A 25,248-nucleotide genomic window follows, 5' to 3' on the forward strand; every position below is an offset into this window, starting at 1 on the left:
GAGACATTCGAATATTATACGAAATATTCGAATGGTCAAATAAAAATAAATAAAAACCAAAAGAAATCTAAAAAAATAAAAAATTATTAAAATCTGAAAAAAAATAAAATAATTAGAACCTGAAAACAAAAAAAAAATATTAATACCTGAAAACAAAAAAAAAGATTAGTAAATGGTTTAATGGGGTGGGGTGAGGGTGGGGTGGCTAGCCCCAACCTCACTTTCGAACTCCCACCCCTCGCGCACTTCGAAAATTTAGATGTTACACTTCCGAAGTCGAACCGACAAATGAGTTTACCTGCGTCGCGTCGCCCTTTATATAGCCTCCGATCGGCCGAGTCCCCCACCCCGATAAAAAATTTCCAAACTTCACCGATTGCATTAATGTTTATTTCTCCGTGTTAATAAACAATAATGTATTAATTTTTTTATTGTTACTATAAGTTTACATTCTGGACGATTTGTTATTAACAAAATTAATTTGTTATTAACAATCAGTGTAATAATTTATAAACTTTTTGTAAATTATAGATATATTTTAATACAAGTACTTTATAAATTTACGTAATAGCTAGTAATTTATTAAATTTTTTCATTTTTATTATAAATTTACGGTACGAATAACTTATTATTATCAATATTAATTTGTTATTAACAGTCAGTGTAATAATTTGTAAACTTTTTGTAAATTATAGATACATTTTAATACGAATACGTTCTAAATTCAAGTAATGGCCAATAATTTATTAATTTTTTCACTTTTATTACAAATTTACGCTATGAACAATTTGTTATTAAAGATCAGTGTAATAATTTATAAATATTTTGCAAATCACAGGTACTTGTTAACATAAATACATTATAAGTTCAAGTAATAACCAATTTTGTTCTTCTTTTAAGCGAATCATTAAAATAATTATTTAATCCAGAATTAATATCTTTCGCAACATAGAAATAATATTAAACAATACAAATTAGGTAATTTACATGACCATGACACGACAATTCAAATTTAAGAGAAAATTTTTGTTCTTCTTTTAAGCGAATCATTAGAATAATTATTTAATCCGGAATTAATATTTTTCGCAACATAGAAATAATATTAAACGTGTTCTTATAAGTTACCTAATTTGCATTATTCATATCTCGTAATTAGTATGCTCTGAGGATTCTGGTGGAGAATTCCATCAAGCTATACAGAGACATCATGGTGACTCCAGCACTGTGCGTTCTGGATGTAGACGAATCGTTTACATGGGGTAACGATCTCATTAACACCCAATTCAAGCCTGTCAGCAGTCCCATCTTCATTATTGATCTGCAAATGGACGAAGAGAATGTGTTTTACACTAGAGATCCAGAGAAATTTGTGGTAAATACTTTGTTTACGTCACTTTCATCTCACTCTCTATCCCTACCCTCGATTCCTCAAAGACACTGCTTAAGAGACAAATTTCAAAATGAAAAAGTAGTGAAATCAGAATTTTAGTATTACTAAATATTATAAACGAAATTAATATTAGATTCATTAAATTAATTACATTAATTATAATTAGAACAAAATTAATATAAATTTCATCCGTAATTATTAATTCAATTGATATTTATAATTATGATAATTACGAATGGATAATTATATATCCTAGGTAATAAAATTATTTAATTATTAGAGAATGCGAATAAAATTATGTACAGTATTGTAATAGTAGAATAGTATAGAACACTATTAACGTGGTGAAAAATAACGTGAATATATTTAACATAGTTTTTTCGTTTTTTGAGAAAATGATATTTCGCGTAAGTATGTATGCGAAGATCTTATTTGCAAATTTTGCATTTCATGCATCTCTTACCCTTCCAAGGAAAGTATCGTTACCTTGTACGATAACGCACTGATTGCCTGCCACCAAGTCAGACAAGTGCATCCCTTCCTGCTTCCGAGACTGAAATTCCCTAGTGACATTTTCTTGAGTTCCGTTGGACTGCTCGAAGATCAGGTATGCAGAGTTCGCGATATCCTGAAAATAGCTTACCAAAAGTCTACGATACCCTTAAAAGCATACGCAAAGGAATACCTTCGATACCAACTATTCTTCAATCTCGACATCGAGAAGTACATCGAGTAAGTATACCAAAATCAAATTAGATTAATTAGCTTATATCTATCTATTGTGTTCCAAAATTCACGCAAGAAGTAATTTTAATAGAAGACACAGATTTTTAATTAAATAAATTGAATTGCTTTTTCACGTAGCTCTACATTTTTAATAATCCTGAAATGTCACACTGTATTATTTTCTTCGTTGACAACGCTTCACCGCACAAATGGCGCGAAATTCAAATCTTGCGCGAATTTTGGGACACCCTTTAGGGGTGTGAACGACAAATTTCGATAATACCGTAAATTAACCATAAAATTTCCATCCGTAAATTCGTCATAAAACCGAGATAAGAGGATATGTATTCTATCTACGACTTCTGTTACGTCGCGTTTGAATCCTTTGATGTATTCAAACGGATTGTAAATCCGTCTCGCGACCTCGCTGTGTTGCCCGCCAAATTAATCTTGGACAACTGTTTCAATTAGCACGAGCAAAAGCAAGATCTCGGCTGGAGTCGAACGCTAAACTCTGGTACTCTAGGCATGAGCCGTTCTCTATGAGGTTTTGTTTAGAAGCGTGTCTTCGACGATTCGAAGCTAACTGCTCTCTTCGATGATTCGAAAGGAAGTGTGAGCTCCTCGATCTTCCTAAGATCGGTCTTAGGAAAAATCGGGAGCTCGCCAAATATAATTGGCTGATTTGACCAAGGGCGTTCCCTTGGTCCGCGAATCGATCACCTTGGAGGAAGGGAAGGTTCCCCCAAAAGGAAGACGATAGTGGAGGAAACCCTCTCCTCCAAGGTGAGGTACGTGGGGTCCACCCACGCGCTGGTGAACCCATCGGTCGTTTATGGCCCCTAGCGAGGGCCTGAGGCTTCCAACGTGTGCGGACCACGTGGAGTCCTCAGGCCTATTGTCAGCCAAGTCTTAAGAGCCGTCGCCTAATTTCGTTAAATTAGGGATTTCCAGGATTCTCGTGTTCCGCGACACGAGAAGTCAGAATAAAGGTAAAAGCATTCAAACATGCTGAAGGCATGGAGAGGAAAATTTCCATGCCGAATTGTTTGACCCTGGCTGTTGGAAGACCGTAACGGGTCTTCCTTGTTCCGCGACAGAACAACTTCTATTTTAAAAGAGAATAGGCAGAATGGTAAAGTAACCAGGACCCTAGCAGGGTGCAAGAGGAGCCTGAAATGCGGAATCCTCCTTACAGCAATTAATCGAATTCTTCTCCTCCCGCGGAACTAAATATATCCTATGCTAAGCTTGTCAAATAATTCCGCTTGCCGAACTCGGTCGGAAGCCTGAGTTGATTTATTCCCGAACTAAATGAAATTCCATTTCGATATTCGAGGGACTACAAGGCGGAGGAGCTGAGCACTGCCGAGATAAAGGATGAAATTGCGTTTCACATCACGATGGAAGAGAATCTCAAGGTCACCCTGCCGAACACCATACCCATCGGTGCTTTCTTGGTGAACGTTCTTCCCTTAAAGGATTTCCTCATGCAGAAACGCTACAAATGCGCCACGAGTTTGCTCGTTATGCTCACCGAGAGGCTACGGGACTCGGTTGATAGCATCCTCGAGGAATACACGCAGATAAGGTATAAATTGAAAGAAGTGCCGCAGAGTATCGAGCATATATTCGAGATACGTGAATGGATGGAGACAATACCGCTTCGAGTTCGCGATCTTGAAGAGAGAATGAGCACATTGAAATTTGATTTCGACGTTCTTGATATATTCTATTGGAACATATCCGATGAAGACTTCCAGGCGAAGTGGGAAGCCATTGGATCACCCCTTCAGATTGAGAAAGAGGTGAGGATTTTTATTGAATTATTTTATTGGATTGTTTGAGAAGTTAGGTGGAGAAATATTTTAAAGTTTGAATAGTATTTTAGAGTCAGAGGAGAAGAAGAGGTTATGTTAGGAAGGTATGCAGTGACAACGTGGATAATTTAGTTGCTAATTAACACACATTCACTGCCACGGTGGACATCAGTGACCATACTTGTTTTCTCAGTGAGACCATGGTGGTCACCATTGTTATATATTATCATATGTGTTTCATTCCAACCAATTTTTGAATATTTGAACAGTGTAAATGAATAGAGAATTTTGAATAGAAGACATTAATAACTTTGTGTGTGTGCCTGTGCATGTGTGTGTGTTTCACATTAGATCCTTTTTCCAATAATTACAAAATTGCTGGAAGATTTTTGCAATCGAGAAAGGAAAATATTTCTTATAAGCTACACGTATTGAATTTCTCCTGTTGTATATGTTGTATAAAACACGTACAACCGTTTACATTTATTTTTTACATGAATTCAATGCCGTATTAAAGCTTCAGCATGCTGTCATTTACTGGTCTTATCAATTATTAACAGTGCAATATGGCTTCATGAAATGGAGCCATATTTAATAACCATACGTATACATATACTTGAATATCTGACACGTTTATTATTCACAGACTTACATACAGGTTAGGTTGATTTTACGTCTATACACTAACCGCCTAATTGATCTCTCATACTCAATTCAATTATTAATACATTTATTAATATATATATTATAATTAAAATTGCAGGGAGAACATGTGTAATTCAATAAAATTCTGGAATTTATTAATAAGAAAAGAAATAATAAGCATGTCCGTGTTTAGAATAACAAGGTGGCGGTACAAATTAGGTTATGTAAAATTTCTCACAGTATCAACGCAAGATATTCGATTAGATGTATCGTGAAAACGCTCGAGAAGCCCTCTAACGATCTTTATGCGACTTTTGTCCTCAAAATGGCGCCGCCAGAAACTCAAAATCGTCTCGAAAACTTAACCTATTCGCTTCAACTTCGCGATAATCGCAATTCCGCTACGTATAACATATTAATAGAGGTCAGGAAAGCAATGAATTAGGAAAATGCTTGACGATGGAGGGAAAAATGCTATATTCTATTCTAGAAAAACAGTCGTGTTGGAATGCGTAGCAGATATCTGCATCACAGAAGCGCGTGATTAGCGAATCAACACGATCACCGTGTTAAATGTCACCTTGAACACGTAAAGGCTGGTACACGATTGTGTTTACTTTGACGTTAACAAGTTCCTCTGTGCGCTAGGTAAGGGTGTCTGTTGATGAATTGCATGTTATGTACTCCTTTCAGGCATCTGTCTTCCTCTATATTTAGCTCATCGAAGGAACATCGATCAAACAAGGGGTATTAATTATTTTCGTCGTCAGTGAAGTTTCACTTTACCTCTTTGTCTATTTTTCTATCGCGTACAACGTATATCAGGCATCTCAGATGGCATCTGCGGAGAAGGGAATAAAATCAAAAGTGATGACAGTTATTTTCTTTTCCTTTTATCAACTCACTGATTAGCCACCAAAATAATAATTCTATAACCTAATTTGCACTTACAAGTATACCACGGCACTGGTTTGACGCTGTGAGTCCTCTACCAGTGACAAAGGGTACTCCAATTCCTCGGTAGATCAGCTGGCTAAAGTTTCTCCAATCTTCCTGCATCTAGTACGAGTAATTGCATATTTTTCTAGGTCGCTGAGACGAACGAACAATTGGTGGAGGAGCAGGACAAGTTCTACAAGATCCAGCTGCAGGATGAGGTCCTGCTAGAAGAGAAGGTAGACACCTTAGTGAGCAACGTGGCAAATATAGCTCTTCAAACAGATATTAACCGCATACACGAAACGGCACTCGACGTGAAGCGAATCTGGAAAATTATGGCCGATTGTCGAGAGACGGGGCTGTTGCTAAACGAACGACAAAAGCTGTTTGGCATGAAAGTGGAGCCCTTTGAACATCTGCACAAACTCATGAGGGAATTTGAACCTTACAGAAGTCTATGGATCACTGCCTCAGGCAAGCACACGTCATTTTTTTAATTTCAAATAGTGTTTCTGAAAATTAACAAAGTTGATTAAAAGTCATTAATGTAGGATAGGATTTTGGGTGGATTGACTTAATGGATTGTGTAGATTATTGGCTTCCTAAAAGAATAAAATAAACTTACAAATAGAATGACGACGGCTGGCTATGAAACAAGGAACATTCGCCATGGACATAATCTTCTGATTTTTCTAAAACTGACTCTTATAAACTGACTTTAGACTTTGACACAATACATAAATAAAAACATCCGGTTCCGAAAGCCCAATTTTGAAAATAGAAAGCAAAAAAGTGAATTGCGCAGCACGATCTGACAGCCACTGACACTTCCGGCACTATTTCACGAAAACGCACGCTCGAAGCCGATAAAAAATATCCAATCCCGTTAAGGAAAAAATCACTCTACGCGAATCAGTGGAAAAATCCGATCCTAAAAGCCTAATTCAAAAACTAGAAGCCAAAAAAGCATATTGCGCAGCACGATCTGACAGCCACTAACACATCCGGCACTATTTCACGAAAACGCACGCTCCAAGCCGATAAAAAATATACAATTCTGTTAACGAAAGAATCACTCTACACGAATCAGTCGAAAAATCCAATCGAAAAAGCCTAATTCAAGAACTAGAAGCCAAAAACGTAAATTGCGCAGTTCGATCTGAGAGCCACTGACACTTCCGGCACTATTTCTCGAAAACGCACGCTCGAAATCGAAAAAAAATATCCAATCCTGTTAAGGAAAAAATCACTCTACGCGAATCAGTGGAAAAATCCGATCCAAAAAGCCTAATTCAAAAACTAGAAGCCAAAAAAGCATATTGCGCAGCACGATCTGACAGCCACTAACACATCCGGCACTATTTCACGAAAACGCACGCTCCAAGCCGATAAAAAATATACAATTCTGTTAACGAAAGAAACGCTCTACACGAATCAGTCGAAAAATCCAATCGAAAAAGCCTAATTCAAGAACTAGAAGCCAAAAACGTAAATTGCGCAGTTCGATCTGAGAGCCACTGACACTTCCGGCACTATTTCTCGAAAACGCACGCTCGAAATCGAAAAAAAATATCCAATCCTGTTAAGGAAAAAATCACTCTACGCGAATCAGTGGAAAAATCCGATCCAAAAAGCCTAATTCAAAAACTAGAAGCCAAAAAAGCATATTGCGCAGCACGATCTGACAGCCACTAACACATCCGGCACTATTTCACGAAAACGCACGCTCCAAGCCGATAAAAAATATACAATTCTGTTAACGAAAGAAACGCTCTACACGAATCAGTCGAAAAATCCAATCGAAAAAGCCTAATTCAAGAACTAGAAGCCAAAAACGTAAATTGCGCAGTTCGATCTGAGAGCCACTGACACTTCCGGCACTATTTCTCGAAAACGCACGCTCGAAATCGAAAAAAAATATCCAATCCTGTTAAGGAAAAAATCACTCTACGCGAATCAGTGGAAAAATCCGATCCAAAAAGCCTAATTCAAAAACTAGAAGCCAAAAAAGCATATTGCGCAGCACGATCTGACAGCCACTAACACATCCGGCACTATTTCACGAAAACGCACGCTCCAAGCCGATAAAAAATATACAATTCTGTTAACGAAAGAAACGCTCTACACGAATCAGTCGAAAAATCCAATCGAAAAAGCCTAATTCAAGAACTAGAAGCCAAAAACGTAAATTGCGCAGTTCGATCTGAGAGCCACTGACACTTCCGGCACTATTTCTCGAAAACGCACGCTCGAAATCGAAAAAAAATATCCAATCCTGTTAAGGAAAAAATCACTCTACGCGAATCAGTGGAAAAATCCGATCCAAAAAGCCTAATTCAAAAACTAGAAGCCAAAAAAGCATATTGCGCAGCACGATCTGACAGCCACTAACACATCCGGCACTATTTCACGAAAACGCACGCTCCAAGCCGATAAAAAATATACAATTCTGTTAACGAAAGAAACGCTCTACACGAATCAGTCGAAAAATCCAATCGAAAAAGCCTAATTCAAGAACTAGAAGCCAAAAACGTAAATTGCGCAGTTCGATCTGAGAGCCACTGACACTTCCGGCACTATTTCTCGAAAACGCACGCTCGAAATCGAAAAAAAATATCCAATCCTGTTAAGGAAAAAATCACTCTACGCGAATCAGTGGAAAAATCCGATCCAAAAAGCCTAATTCAAAAACTAGAAGCCAAAAAAGCATATTGCGCAGCACGATCTGACAGCCACTAACACATCCGGCACTATTTCACGAAAACGCACGCTCCAAGCCGATAAAAAATATACAATTCTGTTAACGAAAGAAACGCTCTACACGAATCAGTCGAAAAATCCAATCGAAAAAGCCTAATTCAAGAACTAGAAGCCAAAAACGTAAATTGCGCAGTTCGATCTGAGAGCCACTGACACTTCCGGCACTATTTCTCGAAAACGCACGCTCGAAATCGAAAAAAAATATCCAATCCTGTTAAGGAAAAAATCACTCTACGCGAATCAGTGGAAAAATCCGATCCAAAAAGCCTAATTCAAAAACTAGAAGCCAAAAAAGCATATTGCGCAGCACGATCTGACAGCCACTAACACATCCGGCACTATTTCACGAAAACGCACGCTCCAAGCCGATAAAAAATATACAATTCTGTTAACGAAAGAAACGCTCTACACGAATCAGTCGAAAAATCCAATCGAAAAAGCCTAATTCAAGAACTAGAAGCCAAAAACGTAAATTGCGCAGTTCGATCTGAGAGCCACTGACACTTCCGGCACTATTTCTCGAAAACGCACGCTCGAAATCGAAAAAAAATATCCAATCCTGTTAAGGAAAAAATCACTCTACGCGAATCAGTGGAAAAATCCGATCCAAAAAGCCTAATTCAAAAACTAGAAGCCAAAAAAGCATATTGCGCAGCACGATCTGACAGCCACTAACACATCCGGCACTATTTCACGAAAACGCACGCTCCAAGCCGATAAAAAATATACAATTCTGTTAACGAAAGAAACGCTCTACACGAATCAGTCGAAAAATCCAATCGAAAAAGCCTAATTCAAGAACTAGAAGCCAAAAACGTAAATTGCGCAGTTCGATCTGAGAGCCACTGACACTTCCGGCACTATTTCTCGAAAACGCACGCTCGAAATCGAAAAAAAATATCCAATCCTGTTAAGGAAAAAATCACTCTACGCGAATCAGTGGAAAAATCCGATCCAAAAAGCCTAATTCAAAAACTAGAAGCCAAAAAAGCATATTGCGCAGCACGATCTGACAGCCACTAACACATCCGGCACTATTTCACGAAAACGCACGCTCCAAGCCGATAAAAAATATACAATTCTGTTAACGAAAGAAACGCTCTACACGAATCAGTCGAAAAATCCAATCGAAAAAGCCTAATTCAAGAACTAGAAGCCAAAAACGTAAATTGCGCAGTTCGATCTGAGAGCCACTGACACTTCCGGCACTATTTCTCGAAAACGCACGCTCGAAATCGAAAAAAAATATCCAATCCTGTTAAGGAAAAAATCACTCTACGCGAATCAGTGGAAAAATCCGATCCAAAAAGCCTAATTCAAAAACTAGAAGCCAAAAAAGCATATTGCGCAGCACGATCTGACAGCCACTAACACATCCGGCACTATTTCACGAAAACGCACGCTCCAAGCCGATAAAAAATATACAATTCTGTTAACGAAAGAAACGCTCTACACGAATCAGTCGAAAAATCCAATCGAAAAAGCCTAATTCAAGAACTAGAAGCCAAAAACGTAAATTGCGCAGTTCGATCTGAGAGCCACTGACACTTCCGGCACTATTTCTCGAAAACGCACGCTCGAAATCGAAAAAAAATATCCAATCCTGTTAAGGAAAAAATCACTCTACGCGAATCAGTGGAAAAATCCGATCCAAAAAGCCTAATTCAAAAACTAGAAGCCAAAAAAGCATATTGCGCAGCACGATCTGACAGCCACTAACACATCCGGCACTATTTCACGAAAACGCACGCTCCAAGCCGATAAAAAATATACAATTCTGTTAACGAAAGAAACGCTCTACACGAATCAGTCGAAAAATCCAATCGAAAAAGCCTAATTCAAGAACTAGAAGCCAAAAACGTAAATTGCGCAGTTCGATCTGAGAGCCACTGACACTTCCGGCACTATTTCTCGAAAACGCACGCTCGAAATCGAAAAAAAATATCCAATCCTGTTAAGGAAAAAATCACTCTACGCGAATCAGTGGAAAAATCCGATCCAAAAAGCCTAATTCAAAAACTAGAAGCCAAAAAAGCATATTGCGCAGCACGATCTGACAGCCACTAACACATCCGGCACTATTTCACGAAAACGCACGCTCCAAGCCGATAAAAAATATACAATTCTGTTAACGAAAGAAACGCTCTACACGAATCAGTCGAAAAATCCAATCGAAAAAGCCTAATTCAAGAACTAGAAGCCAAAAACGTAAATTGCGCAGTTCGATCTGAGAGCCACTGACACTTCCGGCACTATTTCTCGAAAACGCACGCTCGAAATCGAAAAAAAATATCCAATCCTGTTAAGGAAAAAATCACTCTACGCGAATCAGTGGAAAAATCCGATCCAAAAAGCCTAATTCAAAAACTAGAAGCCAAAAAAGCATATTGCGCAGCACGATCTGACAGCCACTAACACATCCGGCACTATTTCACGAAAACGCACGCTCCAAGCCGATAAAAAATATACAATTCTGTTAACGAAAGAAACGCTCTACACGAATCAGTCGAAAAATCCAATCGAAAAAGCCTAATTCAAGAACTAGAAGCCAAAAACGTAAATTGCGCAGTTCGATCTGAGAGCCACTGACACTTCCGGCACTATTTCTCGAAAACGCACGCTCGAAATCGAAAAAAAATATCCAATCCTGTTAAGGAAAAAATCACTCTACGCGAATCAGTGGAAAAATCCGATCCAAAAAGCCTAATTCAAAAACTAGAAGCCAAAAAAGCATATTGCGCAGCACGATCTGACAGCCACTAACACATCCGGCACTATTTCACGAAAACGCACGCTCCAAGCCGATAAAAAATATACAATTCTGTTAACGAAAGAAACGCTCTACACGAATCAGTCGAAAAATCCAATCGAAAAAGCCTAATTCAAGAACTAGAAGCCAAAAACGTAAATTGCGCAGTTCGATCTGAGAGCCACTGACACTTCCGGCACTATTTCTCGAAAACGCACGCTCGAAATCGAAAAAAAATATCCAATCCTGTTAAGGAAAAAATCACTCTACGCGAATCAGTGGAAAAATCCGATCCAAAAAGCCTAATTCAAAAACTAGAAGCCAAAAAAGCATATTGCGCAGCACGATCTGACAGCCACTAACACATCCGGCACTATTTCACGAAAACGCACGCTCCAAGCCGATAAAAAATATACAATTCTGTTAACGAAAGAAACGCTCTACACGAATCAGTCGAAAAATCCAATCGAAAAAGCCTAATTCAAGAACTAGAAGCCAAAAACGTAAATTGCGCAGTTCGATCTGAGAGCCACTGACACTTCCGGCACTATTTCTCGAAAACGCACGCTCGAAATCGAAAAAAAATATCCAATCCTGTTAAGGAAAAAATCACTCTACGCGAATCAGTGGAAAAATCCGATCCAAAAAGCCTAATTCAAAAACTAGAAGCCAAAAAAGCATATTGCGCAGCACGATCTGACAGCCACTAACACATCCGGCACTATTTCACGAAAACGCACGCTCCAAGCCGATAAAAAATATACAATTCTGTTAACGAAAGAAACGCTCTACACGAATCAGTCGAAAAATCCAATCGAAAAAGCCTAATTCAAGAACTAGAAGCCAAAAACGTAAATTGCGCAGTTCGATCTGAGAGACCATTCTCTATTTCTTCAATGATTCTTACATTTGAATGTCCATGCCACACATCCTTCTCTGTGATACATATGCTGCCCCTTTCCTGTTTCTTGATTCGACATAATATGTCGTTCCCCTTTTCATTGCTTTCTTGCCAGCCATTCTCTTTTCTTTATCTACCTTAACTCCATAATTCTGAAACATAACACATTAGCGATGATCATTGACTTTGACCACAGATATTAATATTTATTTAGATAAACAATATAACATACCTTGCAATCTCACTGTATTGTCTATATTTAGTTGTTACAAGGGGCCACTACCTAAATTAATTTCATTCCTTTTTGTCTGCCCAAGTCATCTCCATTTTCTAAATCTTTATTTGACCATCAAAGATTTCTATCTTGTATGTTATATGGTTAGCCAACCTAGAATCCAATAGACATATCATATCATATTTGTATTGCTGCTTCAATTCTTTCTCGCTATAAAATATAATTTTTGACATCTAATGTCTCTATGCTGGTGATATTCCATGAATCCAATATTTTTCTACTGTTGCATGTGCCTGTTTATTTCAACACAATATTTTCTTTTTTCAACCAAGCTCTGCTATCACTAAGAAAAAGCGGGAAAGTAATGGCTCATAACTTACACTGCTTAATTACAACTGAAGGTTATGTTAATGCAAAGACGTATATTCATTTGCGTGATGCATTTACACCTACATAAACACAACCAGCGTTTGTTTGTAATTTTTTCTCATTTCCTATGCACTCTACTGTTCACTTGCAGAAAAATTAACAAATCACGTAATTTCTATGGTTAATTTACGCACTTTTATAATTGCGCTGTAAAGACGTACCTTTGCATATTTGTCGTCTGCCAGGTATAGAAATGAATGCTGACTGCCTAATTAAAACCACTGTTTGGGCTGAATTTATTAAAGAATGTAGAAAACTTTATGGATTCTTAAGTGAATAAAAAGAAGGGAAGAGAATGTGTTAGTTATTTATGTCGTTTTATTGTTTTACGTGGATTTAGGCGACCACCAGGCGCAATCTATGTCCTTTCTACCTAATCCGTGCTTCGAGTTCAAAAGTCATAGATGACATTTATTTTCTTGATAGGTTACTGACTCTGGTTATTTGCTCCTGATACTTCCTAATAAACCAATTCGGCAGTGGAAAATTAATAAATTACTCAATATCTATGATTAAGTTATGAACTTTTATAATTGCATCGTAAAGGCAGATCCTTCAAGAACTTTCCAATATAATTTTGGATATAAATTTGTCCCTAATTAATTAATTATTAGTGACTATTGCACAGGCTGTTTGAATTCTTACCGTACATACATTTTCTGCGTAATCAATTTATGAACTTCATGCACGCATTATATAAACGATATCCTAGGGCATGTTCACATATCATTTTTGTTCACATTTTGTTTCTAGTTTCGTTTAGTATTAAATATTTTCACGGAAGATCGTGACGGTCGTTGTTACGAAGTCATGTACGCAATCAAACAATAATTAATGACTAACCAATTAGCGGTAAATTTTTGATGAAAATTGTATAAGAATGTTGCTTAAAGTTCCAGCTGTGCAGTGCAATTATAAAAGTTCATAAATTAATCAGGGAAATTGAGTAATTCGTTAACTTTTCACTGTCGGAGCTTTTCTATCCATTTCTATCCCCTCTCTGTCCTTGTCTATCATTTGACGAGCTCTTCGACGACCTTCTCGCCTATTCTGTGTTCCTATTACTTTTCTTAGTTTAGGTTCCAAAATCATAGATGGTGCTGATCGCAGACGGCAAAACTTTTCATCTGAACAGACAGTAAAAATTGAACATCTTCATAAATCAATTCCGTAGTAGAAAATTAATAAATTTCCAAGTTTTTGTAATTAATTCATGAACATTTGTAGTTGCACAGCAAAATTGGAATTATAGCAAGATTCTTATACAATGTTTAATTTAATAATTACTACTTATATGAGCGATAGGTTTTGTATTTCCTGTATCTAATGATTATTTATATCTTCGTTTTCTTTCTGTAGTAAATAAGATTGCTATAGAAAACTGTTTTTCTCGCATAATATTCTTATTATTTTGTAATAAATATATACTTACATAAGAAAGCGTAGAAAGTAAATTTTTTTATTAAGAAATTTTATTTACAATTGTTTACTTACAATGTTTTCATAGATGCAAAATGAATACAAAATAAAAAATAGATTGAAAAAAATTACTAACTATAAACAAGAATCGAACCTCGGGAACCTGATTCATAGGAATTTTTGGGTGTCCCTATTAGGCAACAACGTCGCTTGAAAATCATTGGAAATAAATCTGTAGGTACGGAAGTAATAAGACTTTAATCGTAAATATCTCAAAAAGTATTAAGTAGTGGCGGCTATAATTATATATATTCTTGAATTGCATGACGAAATCTACAAATCTGCAAAGTTTCAACTAAATCGGTGACCCGAACGACTTGCACTCTCCTTATAAATTCAAACTACCATGGTGGTCATTAGAAACTGGCACTTGTCTTCTCAGTGAGGCCATGGTGGTCACCAATGTCCTAATTTTCTAAATTTACATTTGTTTTATTCCAACCAATTTTTGAATATTTGAAAGACGCAAATAAATAGAGATTTTGAACGGAAGACATTAATAATTCGCACTATATTTTTTTTGCAATATTGTTTGATAATTCGTCATTATATCCCAAGAATAATGGGAATTTTATCGTGGCCCCCATATGAAAAGTGCGTGACAGTCAAAGTGTATGGATTCAGAGACACCAGGAACACTGGATTCTCGAATTTTTCATACTTTTCGTATAAACTACACGCATAAATCATACGGAATGGACTGTAGCGAGTGAAAAATTAGTTTCCATGGCTGGAATAGCTGAAGATTAGTTTCCATTGCTGGAATAGCTATTTGTAATTACTTTTCTACCCACACAATTTTTATCCAATTTATTTTTATACTCGGAAGATCTGTTATGAACGTGTACTTTTCACGGTGAAGCGAAACTCATAAAAATGATACCTTTTACGAAGAACAAAATTCAATATCGACGTCGATTTTGTTCAGTTATAGCTCTGATATAGAGAACATAATACTCAGTTCGTTCAGAGAACTCAGAATTGATTGAAACTGTAATATCTTAGACTGTATTAATTAACACTAGGTTTACGGACGCTAGCTGTGCACCTATTTCTAAGGACACCTGTGAAATTGACAGGTAAAGGAAACCACGTGCCATTTTTCTTTTAACGATTAGTTTAATTTAAAAACAATTATATATTATATTAACAGTCGTAATATAAGTTAACTGACTCTTTTACCATCGTATAATTGGAACAACCCTTCCGTCAAATTGACGGGTTCCGGAAATCTAGTGTTAAAACAGTCTTTTAAATTTGTCACGAATTTGATTCTTTTCATTTTTATTTATAGACTGGCTTAGATGGCACGAGATATGGATGGACAATTCTCTGATGAACGTTGATGGCACTCAGATCGATACTCTCGTTGTTGATATGTACAGGGTTATGACTCGAGCAATTAGAACCTTCCAAGAATTTCCAAGTAAGTGTTCCCAATTTGACAATCAATAACAAAACTTACGAATTTATGTATTTTTTGAACGAAATTGCTTTATTTTTTAAGAATATTATTTTATATCTACCTTTTGTAATATAAAAAGGTAATTACATTTATATTTTCACTTGCTGGTACTTATTTCATCCGTAATTATTTTCTTTTCCAAAGAATGGTAGTTTAGAAAGTACTCGTGACTCGAGTAATCAATAAGCAAATACTCCCAGTTTAAAAATGAATAATAAAAGTCACGACACAAATTTGTGTATTTTTTTCAACGAAATTGATTTATACCTATTTTTTCGTAATATAAGAAGGTTACATTTATATTTTCACGTGTAATTAATTTAGAAAGTATCCCTTGCTATCGAACACATTTTTACTCTTCGAGCAATATTCGAATATTTTTTTTACAGAGGTGCAAGTAATAGCAATTGCAATAAGAGATCAAATAGACGAGTTCAAGCCCTATATCCCTCTGATACAAGCGCTCCGAAATCCAGGAATGAAGGACCGCCATTTCGAACAGCTAAGCGCGCAGACTGGAATACAAATGGCGCTTAAGCCGACTATAACATTCAAATCGCTGTTAATGCTCGGTGTTATGGAGTTCGAGGAGCTGATAAAAACTGTTTCCGAAACTGCAGCCAAAGAGTATGCTACGGAACGAACATTGAATAAAATGATAGAAGAATGGGAAACAATTGTTATGGAGACACTGTCATATAAGGCCACTGGTGAATATATCTCTTTAAAGTCTAGAGGTCAATTTTCTAGGTATTTAGGATTTTTTTTTGAGAACCACGAAGACATTATTGCGTCGAGATTTATGACAGGATTTTGACCTATATTTAAGGAATATACGCTATTTTTTTCACGCAAAAATATCGAAAATTGTCGAAAATACAGCTAGTCTTTAATTGAACGTGCCTACCATGAAATTATCTGAATAAAATGAATTTGAATTCTGAAGGAAATATATATTTCATGTTGAAATTTTTAATAATAAAAATAAATAGATCTACAATAATCGATGTATAATAAATTCTTTTATATCCTATATATTATTTGTTATAAACGGTTAACGTGATTTACGTCGTCGACAATGTCTATTGGTAAAACCTTTTAATTTTATACTTCCTATTATGCAGGCACGTACATAATAAAAGTCTCAGAGGAAACGTTGATGCTGTTAGACAATCACATCCTCAGCGTGCAGCAGCTAGCGTTCAGCCCCCTGAAGACTGCTTTCGAAGACGAGATCAACGAATGGGAGTTGAAGCTAAAGTTGACGCAAGAAGTACTGATCTTATGGCTTCAGGTGCAAAGGTAAAGACCGTGTTAGACCGTAGTTAAGTTACTTGGCAGTGAGGACACAAATTTCCAGGGATTGGATGTACCTGGAGCCAATATTCACTTCGGAGGACATTAAGGTGCAGCTGCCAGCAGAGACCAGGAAGTACAACGCTATGGAACGGAACTGGAGACGCATTATGAAGAACGCTCATGAAAACCCTTATGTAATTCGAATTTTTACTTATTTGCTATAGTTTAATTTATTAATACCAGCTGGATTTATAGCATCCGTCATTTTAAATAACTGTACAACTTTGGTAAGTAAACTCGTGTTCATACTACTAAACATAACAGAGATGATGGCTAATCTGATCAAAATTACCGATTTGTGCTTGACTTCGAAACCAATATCGCTTAGGTGGGTCAGTCACACGTAGGTCCAATATGTTGGGTCTGATCGTAGATTATAGGGTTGTACGTAGGCAGTGCCTTTGTGTTAAGTATATTGATTAACCCTTTGGCCTACAACCACGAGTGAGACTCGTGGTACGGAATTTGTGCCATAAGCGAAAACCACGAGTCTGACTCGTGGTGAGGAATTTGTGCCATAAGCGAAAATCACGAGTCCGACTCGTGGTGAGGAATATGTGCCATAAGCGAAAATCACGAGTCCGACTCGTGGTGAGGAATTTGTACCACGAGAGATTCTGATTATGCCCCAGTCGTCTTAAAATTACTAGTTGTGCCCAAACGTTGTTTACTATTTCACAATTCCTTTTATTGCGCCGAAATATACATGTCATAAGAAATAAACATTTTGCGCAATTGGGAGATAGCACGTAGGCCAAGGGGTTAATCCGCTACAAGAAGTCTAGCTAGAAGGAGTCTTCGGTATTGCCATCGCAACGATTATCACCCTAAAAGCATCATCCTAACGTAAGAAACGCTGTTACAACAGATTATCAAGATATGTCCCGATGAGAATCTCCTGGAGAGCCTGCAAGAGTGTCAGAGCCTGCTAGAAGTGGTACAGAAAGGTCTATCCAACTACCTGGAAATGAAGCGAAAAGTGTTCCCTCGATTCTATTTCCTCAGCGACGAGGAGCTTCTGGAGATTCTAGCCCAGGCGAAGAACGTGCAAGCGGTGCAGCCGCATCTCAGGAAGTGTTTCGAAAATATCCTCGAAGTGAGATTCGAGGAGGACCTGCAGATCACCCGTATGTATTCCGCTGAAGGGGAGGAGGTGGTGCTTCAACCACCGATGTACCCTGTGAGGAGCGTGGAGTATTGGTTGGGTGATCTGGAAACAGTGATGCGTGAAACCATCAGAGAGATCATTCGCGAGGCCCTGCAGGTTATCAAAGTGATTCCGAGGAAAGTGTGGGTATACATGTGGCCTGGACAGGTGACCCTTTGTTGCGGCCAGACATATTGGACTGCGCAGGTGGAGAATGGAATCTTGACCAATACTCTCCCTAACTATTACCAGGAACTGCTGGGTCACGTAAGATATACTCTTCTCTAGTCGATATACAGTAATGTCGATAGGAAAATGGAAGAAGGAAGAAATAAATATTGTAGAGACCTAGGTGGTGGTAAATACTATTTATTAGTAATAAAATAATAATACAATACGTGGTGACAATTAAGCCTACGAATATAGATGTATCAACTGCAACTACGACTCGACGTAACAACACAATTACAACTCAACCCGTTACAACTAAAATACAACTCAGTTTTGACCACTTCTAAAACTTCTCCTCCAACTACTCTCTTCTAATCACTCTTCCCAAGAACTGTCCGCTTCACGCCCATGCACCTGTCACGGTGCGCGGGTAGGGTACAAACAGACGTAACTCACGAGCTCAATTTTCAGAATAGTACTAATTTTCTTTTGCTCTAGGTTCGGATATTTATAATGGTTTTGGCTGAAAGAGAAGTTATTGGTATTATGTGTCATGGGTCCAAGGGATGGCTATGGTTTCAGTGATTTATTGGGGCTGTGTCAAAGGTCTGGGACTACTGGTCGGCTATCTTCTGGTGCGTCATGATGTGTCACAGGGGCAATGTCTGAGGTCCCTGTGTGTTTGTTAACTGCATCACACACCCTTATTTAAAACCATACACTCCATACAGCCTTACCCTCAGCGGGTCACGTAGCCCAAACAGACGCATTCCTAGAGACACTCTTCACTTGCAACCGATACATCCATAAACATCCTGTCCACACGATTATCATGTAAAATGACTGTTAAAAGGAAGAAAAGCCGGTAGCAATTGGGTCGTAGCTCAATAACTATCTTTCTTTGTTGTAATCCTTTTTTAGACACTTTATTATGGTAGATGTTACAATATTTAGACAATGGATCGGCGTTATGGCGTTAAATGTTACGTCTAGACTGAAGAGTCTTGTTTTCGGAGGGTTCTATATATTAAAGTCTTATCGGTGGTTGACTCAGACTGAAGTCATGAAGTTAGTCATGTTTAGTTATGACGAATTGGGACTTTGGGCCGTGACACGATCCTAATACACGGTCATTCATCCTTCCGCACTCCAGATAATACGCTCGAGCCAAACCCAAGTTTATTATCCCGCGATACTACAGTATTGTAGGATTAATGCTAGGTTAATCCTATGCTGATTGAGATCTGCGCGTCTAATAAACAACTCCTTTTTAATAATAAAACAGATTTATTTGAACTAAAATATTACACTAGGTTTCTCTCAACTCTAACTCTCAAACACACGATTCTCTGTTCACTACGTATCCCTTTGCACCCTTGCTTAAAGTCTAAACTCTCTCTGTTTTCGTACACAGGCTTTCTTTCTCGATTACTCGATACAGTCATAGATATCCCGTCAAAATGACTCTTTCATGCTACCGTTTGTTCTTTCGCCCGCATCCTAGATGTCACCCTGAACGCCCGAGTCGAATCTGATGCTATTGTTGATTATTCCTCGCTTTTCGAGAAGCGGCTCGAGCGTTCTCATGCATTTAATTAGAAATAAGTCCGCACACATATTCGCCCCGCTATCACTCTTAATACTATTCTCATTGCTGGAGTCCTTCCCAACTCATAATACCCTAATATTTCTATTGTATATACAGCTTGTTTCTGTAACTCGATATGGGTTTACTTTTGCATATTTTGCTTGCTAAATTGAATATCAATTCGTTCCACATTTCTCTGGTTTCCGCATTCCTGTATCAAGTATCTTTCCATTTAGCATCGGGTAATCTAGAAGCATCATTATAAATTCTTTGAAAAATCAGAATCTCAAATTTTCGAATGTAATTTCTTAAGTAGTATGTAATTACTATGTTTTAATATTGTAGAAAAGATATGAATTGATATACCCAATTCGAGGTGTTTTATTATGGTTTCTCACAGCGTAGAAGAGGTTATGTTTCGATTGCTTCATTTTAATTACTCTTTGTTCTTAGATCCGATTTATTTCCTTATTTATTTCCTTATTTCTAATTTCGAAAACTAATTTCGTATACTAGTATTATAATTTTTCCGTGCAATATGGTAGAAAGAATCTTTTATAAGCCATTTCTATAAATTACACGTTTTCAAGATTCCCAGCGCCATTGTTGCCGCGCAACTTTTAAGAAGCCTCGGCAAAAAAGAACGACTATTACGGTAAATGGCGAGGAAGTATAACTTATCTTATTTACTACGTTATTTATGTAACGATTACCAACTTTCTGAACCTAATACAGGGGGCGCTGTAACGCCATAATTCTCCGTTCCCTTATTTCACTTATTTCTCCCACGACTATAATCAATCTGTATATACAGTGGTTCTAAGATTTAACTGTGGGCAATGAACAATGAAATATAGTGCGATACTATATTTCAAAAACCATATTTTCCTATTACATAAGCATTTCAAATTTCAAAGTTAAATACACATAATGAGCCGTATAACGAAATCTAACGCAACACAAAGAGCAGGATTCTATTATGCATAAAATATTTTATCTCAATTTTGAACGTTATACCGATTATTGATTATGTGAATATATGATCAAAACGTTCCAAATGAATTTGTTTCATTCACAATTAAAACAATTAAAATTAATTACTTCGCATATGCAATTATTTTTCCTTCTTCCAATATTTTGAAGGCATTTGGTCGATATTAGTCCAATAATTAAAATTTCACTAAGTTTCTTCATACTTGAACGAGATGTTTCGTCGTGCTAGGAATTTCATATAAAAATTCATTAAACAATATCTAGCTGCATCTATTAAATATTAAAACGTGAAAATACAGCGTACAGAGTATCTGATAATGCAACATATGTAAAACATCTCATCGAATATAACTGCGTGAAATATTTTGTTAAAAGTTTCTTCAATTCGCTTACTTAAATTTACGTAATTCAAAATTACTAGGAAAAAAATCACTAGAAAAAGTTACTAGAAAAATTCGATTTAAAATTACTAAACAAAATGTTCCCAGTGATATAACTGTTAATTAGACGTTTATTCACACAATCCAAATTTATAATAAGAAATTACTTTAAAACATCACTAGAAAAAGTTACTAGAAAAATTCGATTTAAAATTATTAAACAAAATGTTCCCAGTGATATAACTGTTAATTAGACGTTTATTCACACAATCCAAATTTATAATAAAAAATTACTAAAAAAATCACTAGAAAAAGTTACTAGAAAAATTCGGTTTAAAATTATTAAACAAAATGTTCCCAGTGATATAACTGTTAATTAGACGTTTATGGTGATAGCTTTCTTATTTGCATAATCTAGAACACGCAATTTATGTTTATTGATTTTACCAGTTGGATGACTTACGCGAGCTGGTACGGGGTTCACAAACCGATATCCAGAGACTGATGCTCGAAGCGGTAATTACGATCGAGGTGCACGCGCGAGATGTTTTGTACACACTGTTGCAGGAAAAAGTGTCCAATGTAAACGATTTTGATTGGATTTCTCAGCTTCGCTACTACTGGGTGGACGACAGCGATCTGAAAGTGCGTGCCGTGAATGCAGAATTCCCATACGGGTAACTGAACAATTTTTCTTTTTCAATCTCTATTATCTTTATTACTTTTATTGCAATCGGCTGCGAAATATTTCCATTATTTCAAACGATGTCACACGGTTTTGACACTTTCGATGATTAACGGTATGGGTATTATATTTTGACACGTTATTATGACTGACTTGCGTGAACAATGACGAATCCGTACGAAATTTTAGGACAGAAACCAGGAAGAAAGGTGGACCTAAAATGTAAAATTATATTTTATATAACATATTGAATCTGCGTGCAAAATTCATTATAATCGTCATTATTAACACGTTGAGCGCTATGTCAGTCATCACTGACACTGACACTGACATTGAACTTTCTATTCAGACCGGGATTGTCACCCGTAACTGACAGTATAAGTATTTTTCATGCAAGGGGGATAGTGTATGTCGACTGACAGCAACAAAATTTATAAAACTATGTTCTCTTAATAAATTTGAAATAATTTCGAGATCATATCATGAATGTATCTAAATATTTCTGACCAAATTTATCCTATATAGCGGGTTAACACGTGTTCAGACCCAGTAATAAACTTGACTTGGCTGTCAAGTGGGCTACTAGTGGCGAAGTGTTGATAAAATTTGGAGATACTGTACCAATTGTTATAACAGGAATTCCCAAACGTTAGGTCCAAAGATGGCGAAGAATTTAACACCAAAAGTTAGCACCTTTTGGTCCTAGTTTGGGCCCGAACGCAAAGTCTAGCGTTGATCCCTAGGGAAAAAAGAAAGATAGGCACTTAACGCGTTAAAATGCTGTCCTTTTAGTTAATTCCTAAAGGAAATCACGTAATTTCAGATCGAGTACGTATCAAATGCGTGTTACTCGTTGTTTCTCTACTTGGAGCTCAACACTAGAACTACCGATCTTTAGTGGGCACCTAACTATAACGTGCACAGATTATAGTCATTTTAAGCGGTACGATGAATATGAGTGAATATATTGATTACAATTCTTTCTTAATACGAGTTGCTACCAATTTTATTCTTAAAGCAGGTGTATTTATTCGGTGATTGCAAAAATGAAAATTCTTGGACCAGTGTTAACTGTTAAGTAATCAATGATTCATTGATGACTCTTAGAATTGATAAAAGAACTTATGCTTGTAGTTCTCTAGCTTCTAATAAATAGGAATGATTTTTATCATCCTGATGCTGTCAATTTTATGAAAATAACGAGTAAATTATGTTTTCTCGAAAGCCTATTTTCTATCAAAACAAGGATGCATAAATTAGAGGATGCATTTGTATTATATAACTTATTCTGATCTAGTTACATTTTTCTCATCATCTACCTACCTAAATAAATATACATCTCGCATATACTGAATATCGACAAACTTGTCACATTTTGTCAACTCTGCGATAAAATCAATATACCATATTAATCTCAATTTTTTGATCAAACATTTTTAACAAAGCATTTATATAACCTACTTATCACTTGATATAATTTCTGATCTAGTTATACTTCTAGTTATACCTTCGTAAATGAATATAAACCTCGCATATACTGACTATACATGTATCGAGAAATTTGTCAGATTTTGTCATTTCTGCCATAAAATCAATATATCATATTAATTAAAATTTTTTCTAAAAAACAATGCATATTTGCATTTCATTAAAAAGAATTGTCTAAATATCCCTGCTGATATCGAATACCAAAGAAAAGAAGCAAAAATGATTAATTGTAAGAGAGAAAAATGTGTTGGTGATGTAAACAATATTTTTGCAAAATAGAAGAATATACTTATTACTATCTCATCTTTAAAATCAATCAGATCATGTTTCTTTTTTAATTATAAAAAGCAGTGGGAATATTTAAATGTTCGAATTTTGTTGTGAACAAAATTACGTTGTTCTTTTAATTTTAATTGTTATGTTAAAATAACATTTATTTATACGAATAATATTTATATAATTATGTTCTTTTAATTATAATTGTTATATTGAAATTTACGTGCTTTTAATTTCAATTGTTATATTAAAATTTATCGAAGGTACGAATATTTGGGAAACACTGGCAGACTGGTTATCACTCCTTTGACTGATCGATGTTACCTAACTCTAACTGGGGCACTGCATTTGAAATTCGGCGGTGCACCAGCTGGCCCTGCTGGAACTGGCAAAACGGAAACCACGAAAGATCTCGCGAAAGCGTTTGCCATACTATGTGTAGTATTCAATTGCTCCGATCAATTGGACTTCATGTCGATGGGGAAATTTTTCAAGGGTCTTGCAAGGTAACTTCCATTACAGACCTTTTTCATAGCAACTCATTATCATACTTCCTCCATTGAAAATTTATTTCAAATAAGAAATAAAAAAATAAAGAAATGTATATTTCGATTTTTCGTTATTTGTCATTTCACAATTGCGGATTAAATTTGCAATGATTTGTTATTTGACAACTACGTGCTAAATTCACAAATGCTACGTAGTATAATATTTATCAACATTGACATCGTCTAATAGAAACTATATTTAGGATTAACCACTTGCGGTGGCAAGAAATTCACAGACACGTGTGCTTGTCTGTGTTTCTGTAACAATTGCCTGACGACGTGTGTACCACGTCGTTGGCGATTCTGCGACAAAAGACTTACGACGTGCGTGACACGTCGTTGGCGATTCTGCGACAAAAGCATTACGACGTGCGTGACACGTCGTTGGCGATTCTGCGACAAAAGCATTACGACGTGCGTGACACGTCTTTCCAGCGCAAGTGGTTAAAATCGAAATTGCAGTCTCTTTCGACGAACCATGTTGTTCATTCCTTACACTCATTCCCAATTCACAGACCGTTACGATCCTCCATAAAGACGCGAATCCTTCAATTAGACATTTTAACTAGCATCCTTCGAACCTCTACCTCCATCAGGAAAAACCCAGACCTCTACCTTATCCCTGTTTCCATGCATACCCTCAAGAACAAGGGACCCGAATCGAAGGGACGATGGTTTACTCGTTTATAACCAGCGTCCCACGATTCGCGGACACCTCGACCTCCGAAACTGACCCCCCGAGTCAACCCCCATAAAAGAATTAGAATTTCCCAAACCTAAACAAATTAACAATTTGTTTAAACTTCCACTTCCACCTACCAGTTCCGAACCTCCTGCACATTCCTCCAACAAACACGCCGCCAATAGGAGAAAAACACACCCACCACTTAGACATCTCGACAGCCAATGACAGCAACAGACGAACATATCAAAATACACGACACCAAGTCGACAGAGAGTACAAACATCAAAACAACACAAACGACACCACGGTAGAACGCATATCGCTAATACATCTTGTAAATTGCTGTAAATATCTTGTAATTAAATTATATTTAAACCCTTAAAAATAGTT

The 25,248-nt window shown here is 36.7% G+C and overlaps 1 protein-coding gene across 1 annotated transcript in view; it reads left to right on the top strand.

Moving 5' to 3' along the window:
• LOC108548245 (dynein heavy chain 1, axonemal) overlaps positions 1 to 25,248 on the top strand; it is a 59,000-nt gene that overhangs the window by 8,964 nt on the left and 24,788 nt on the right. Inside the window, 11 exon segments of the mRNA XM_017901089.1 lie at positions 1,157 to 1,372; positions 1,863 to 2,122; positions 3,456 to 3,924; positions 5,670 to 5,994; positions 15,368 to 15,499; positions 15,928 to 16,248; positions 16,663 to 16,840; positions 16,899 to 17,031; positions 17,766 to 18,311; positions 21,627 to 21,853; positions 23,889 to 24,131. Of these exon segments, the coding sequence (XP_017756578.1) occupies positions 1,157 to 1,372; positions 1,863 to 2,122; positions 3,456 to 3,924; positions 5,670 to 5,994; positions 15,368 to 15,499; positions 15,928 to 16,248; positions 16,663 to 16,840; positions 16,899 to 17,031; positions 17,766 to 18,311; positions 21,627 to 21,853; positions 23,889 to 24,131 (3,050 nt within the window).

Source organism: Eufriesea mexicana, unplaced genomic scaffold (genome assembly GCF_001483705.2).
Source record: "Eufriesea mexicana isolate 0111107269 unplaced genomic scaffold, ASM148370v2 scaffold1490, whole genome shotgun sequence".
Classification (NCBI taxonomy): domain Eukaryota; kingdom Metazoa; phylum Arthropoda; class Insecta; order Hymenoptera; family Apidae; genus Eufriesea; species Eufriesea mexicana.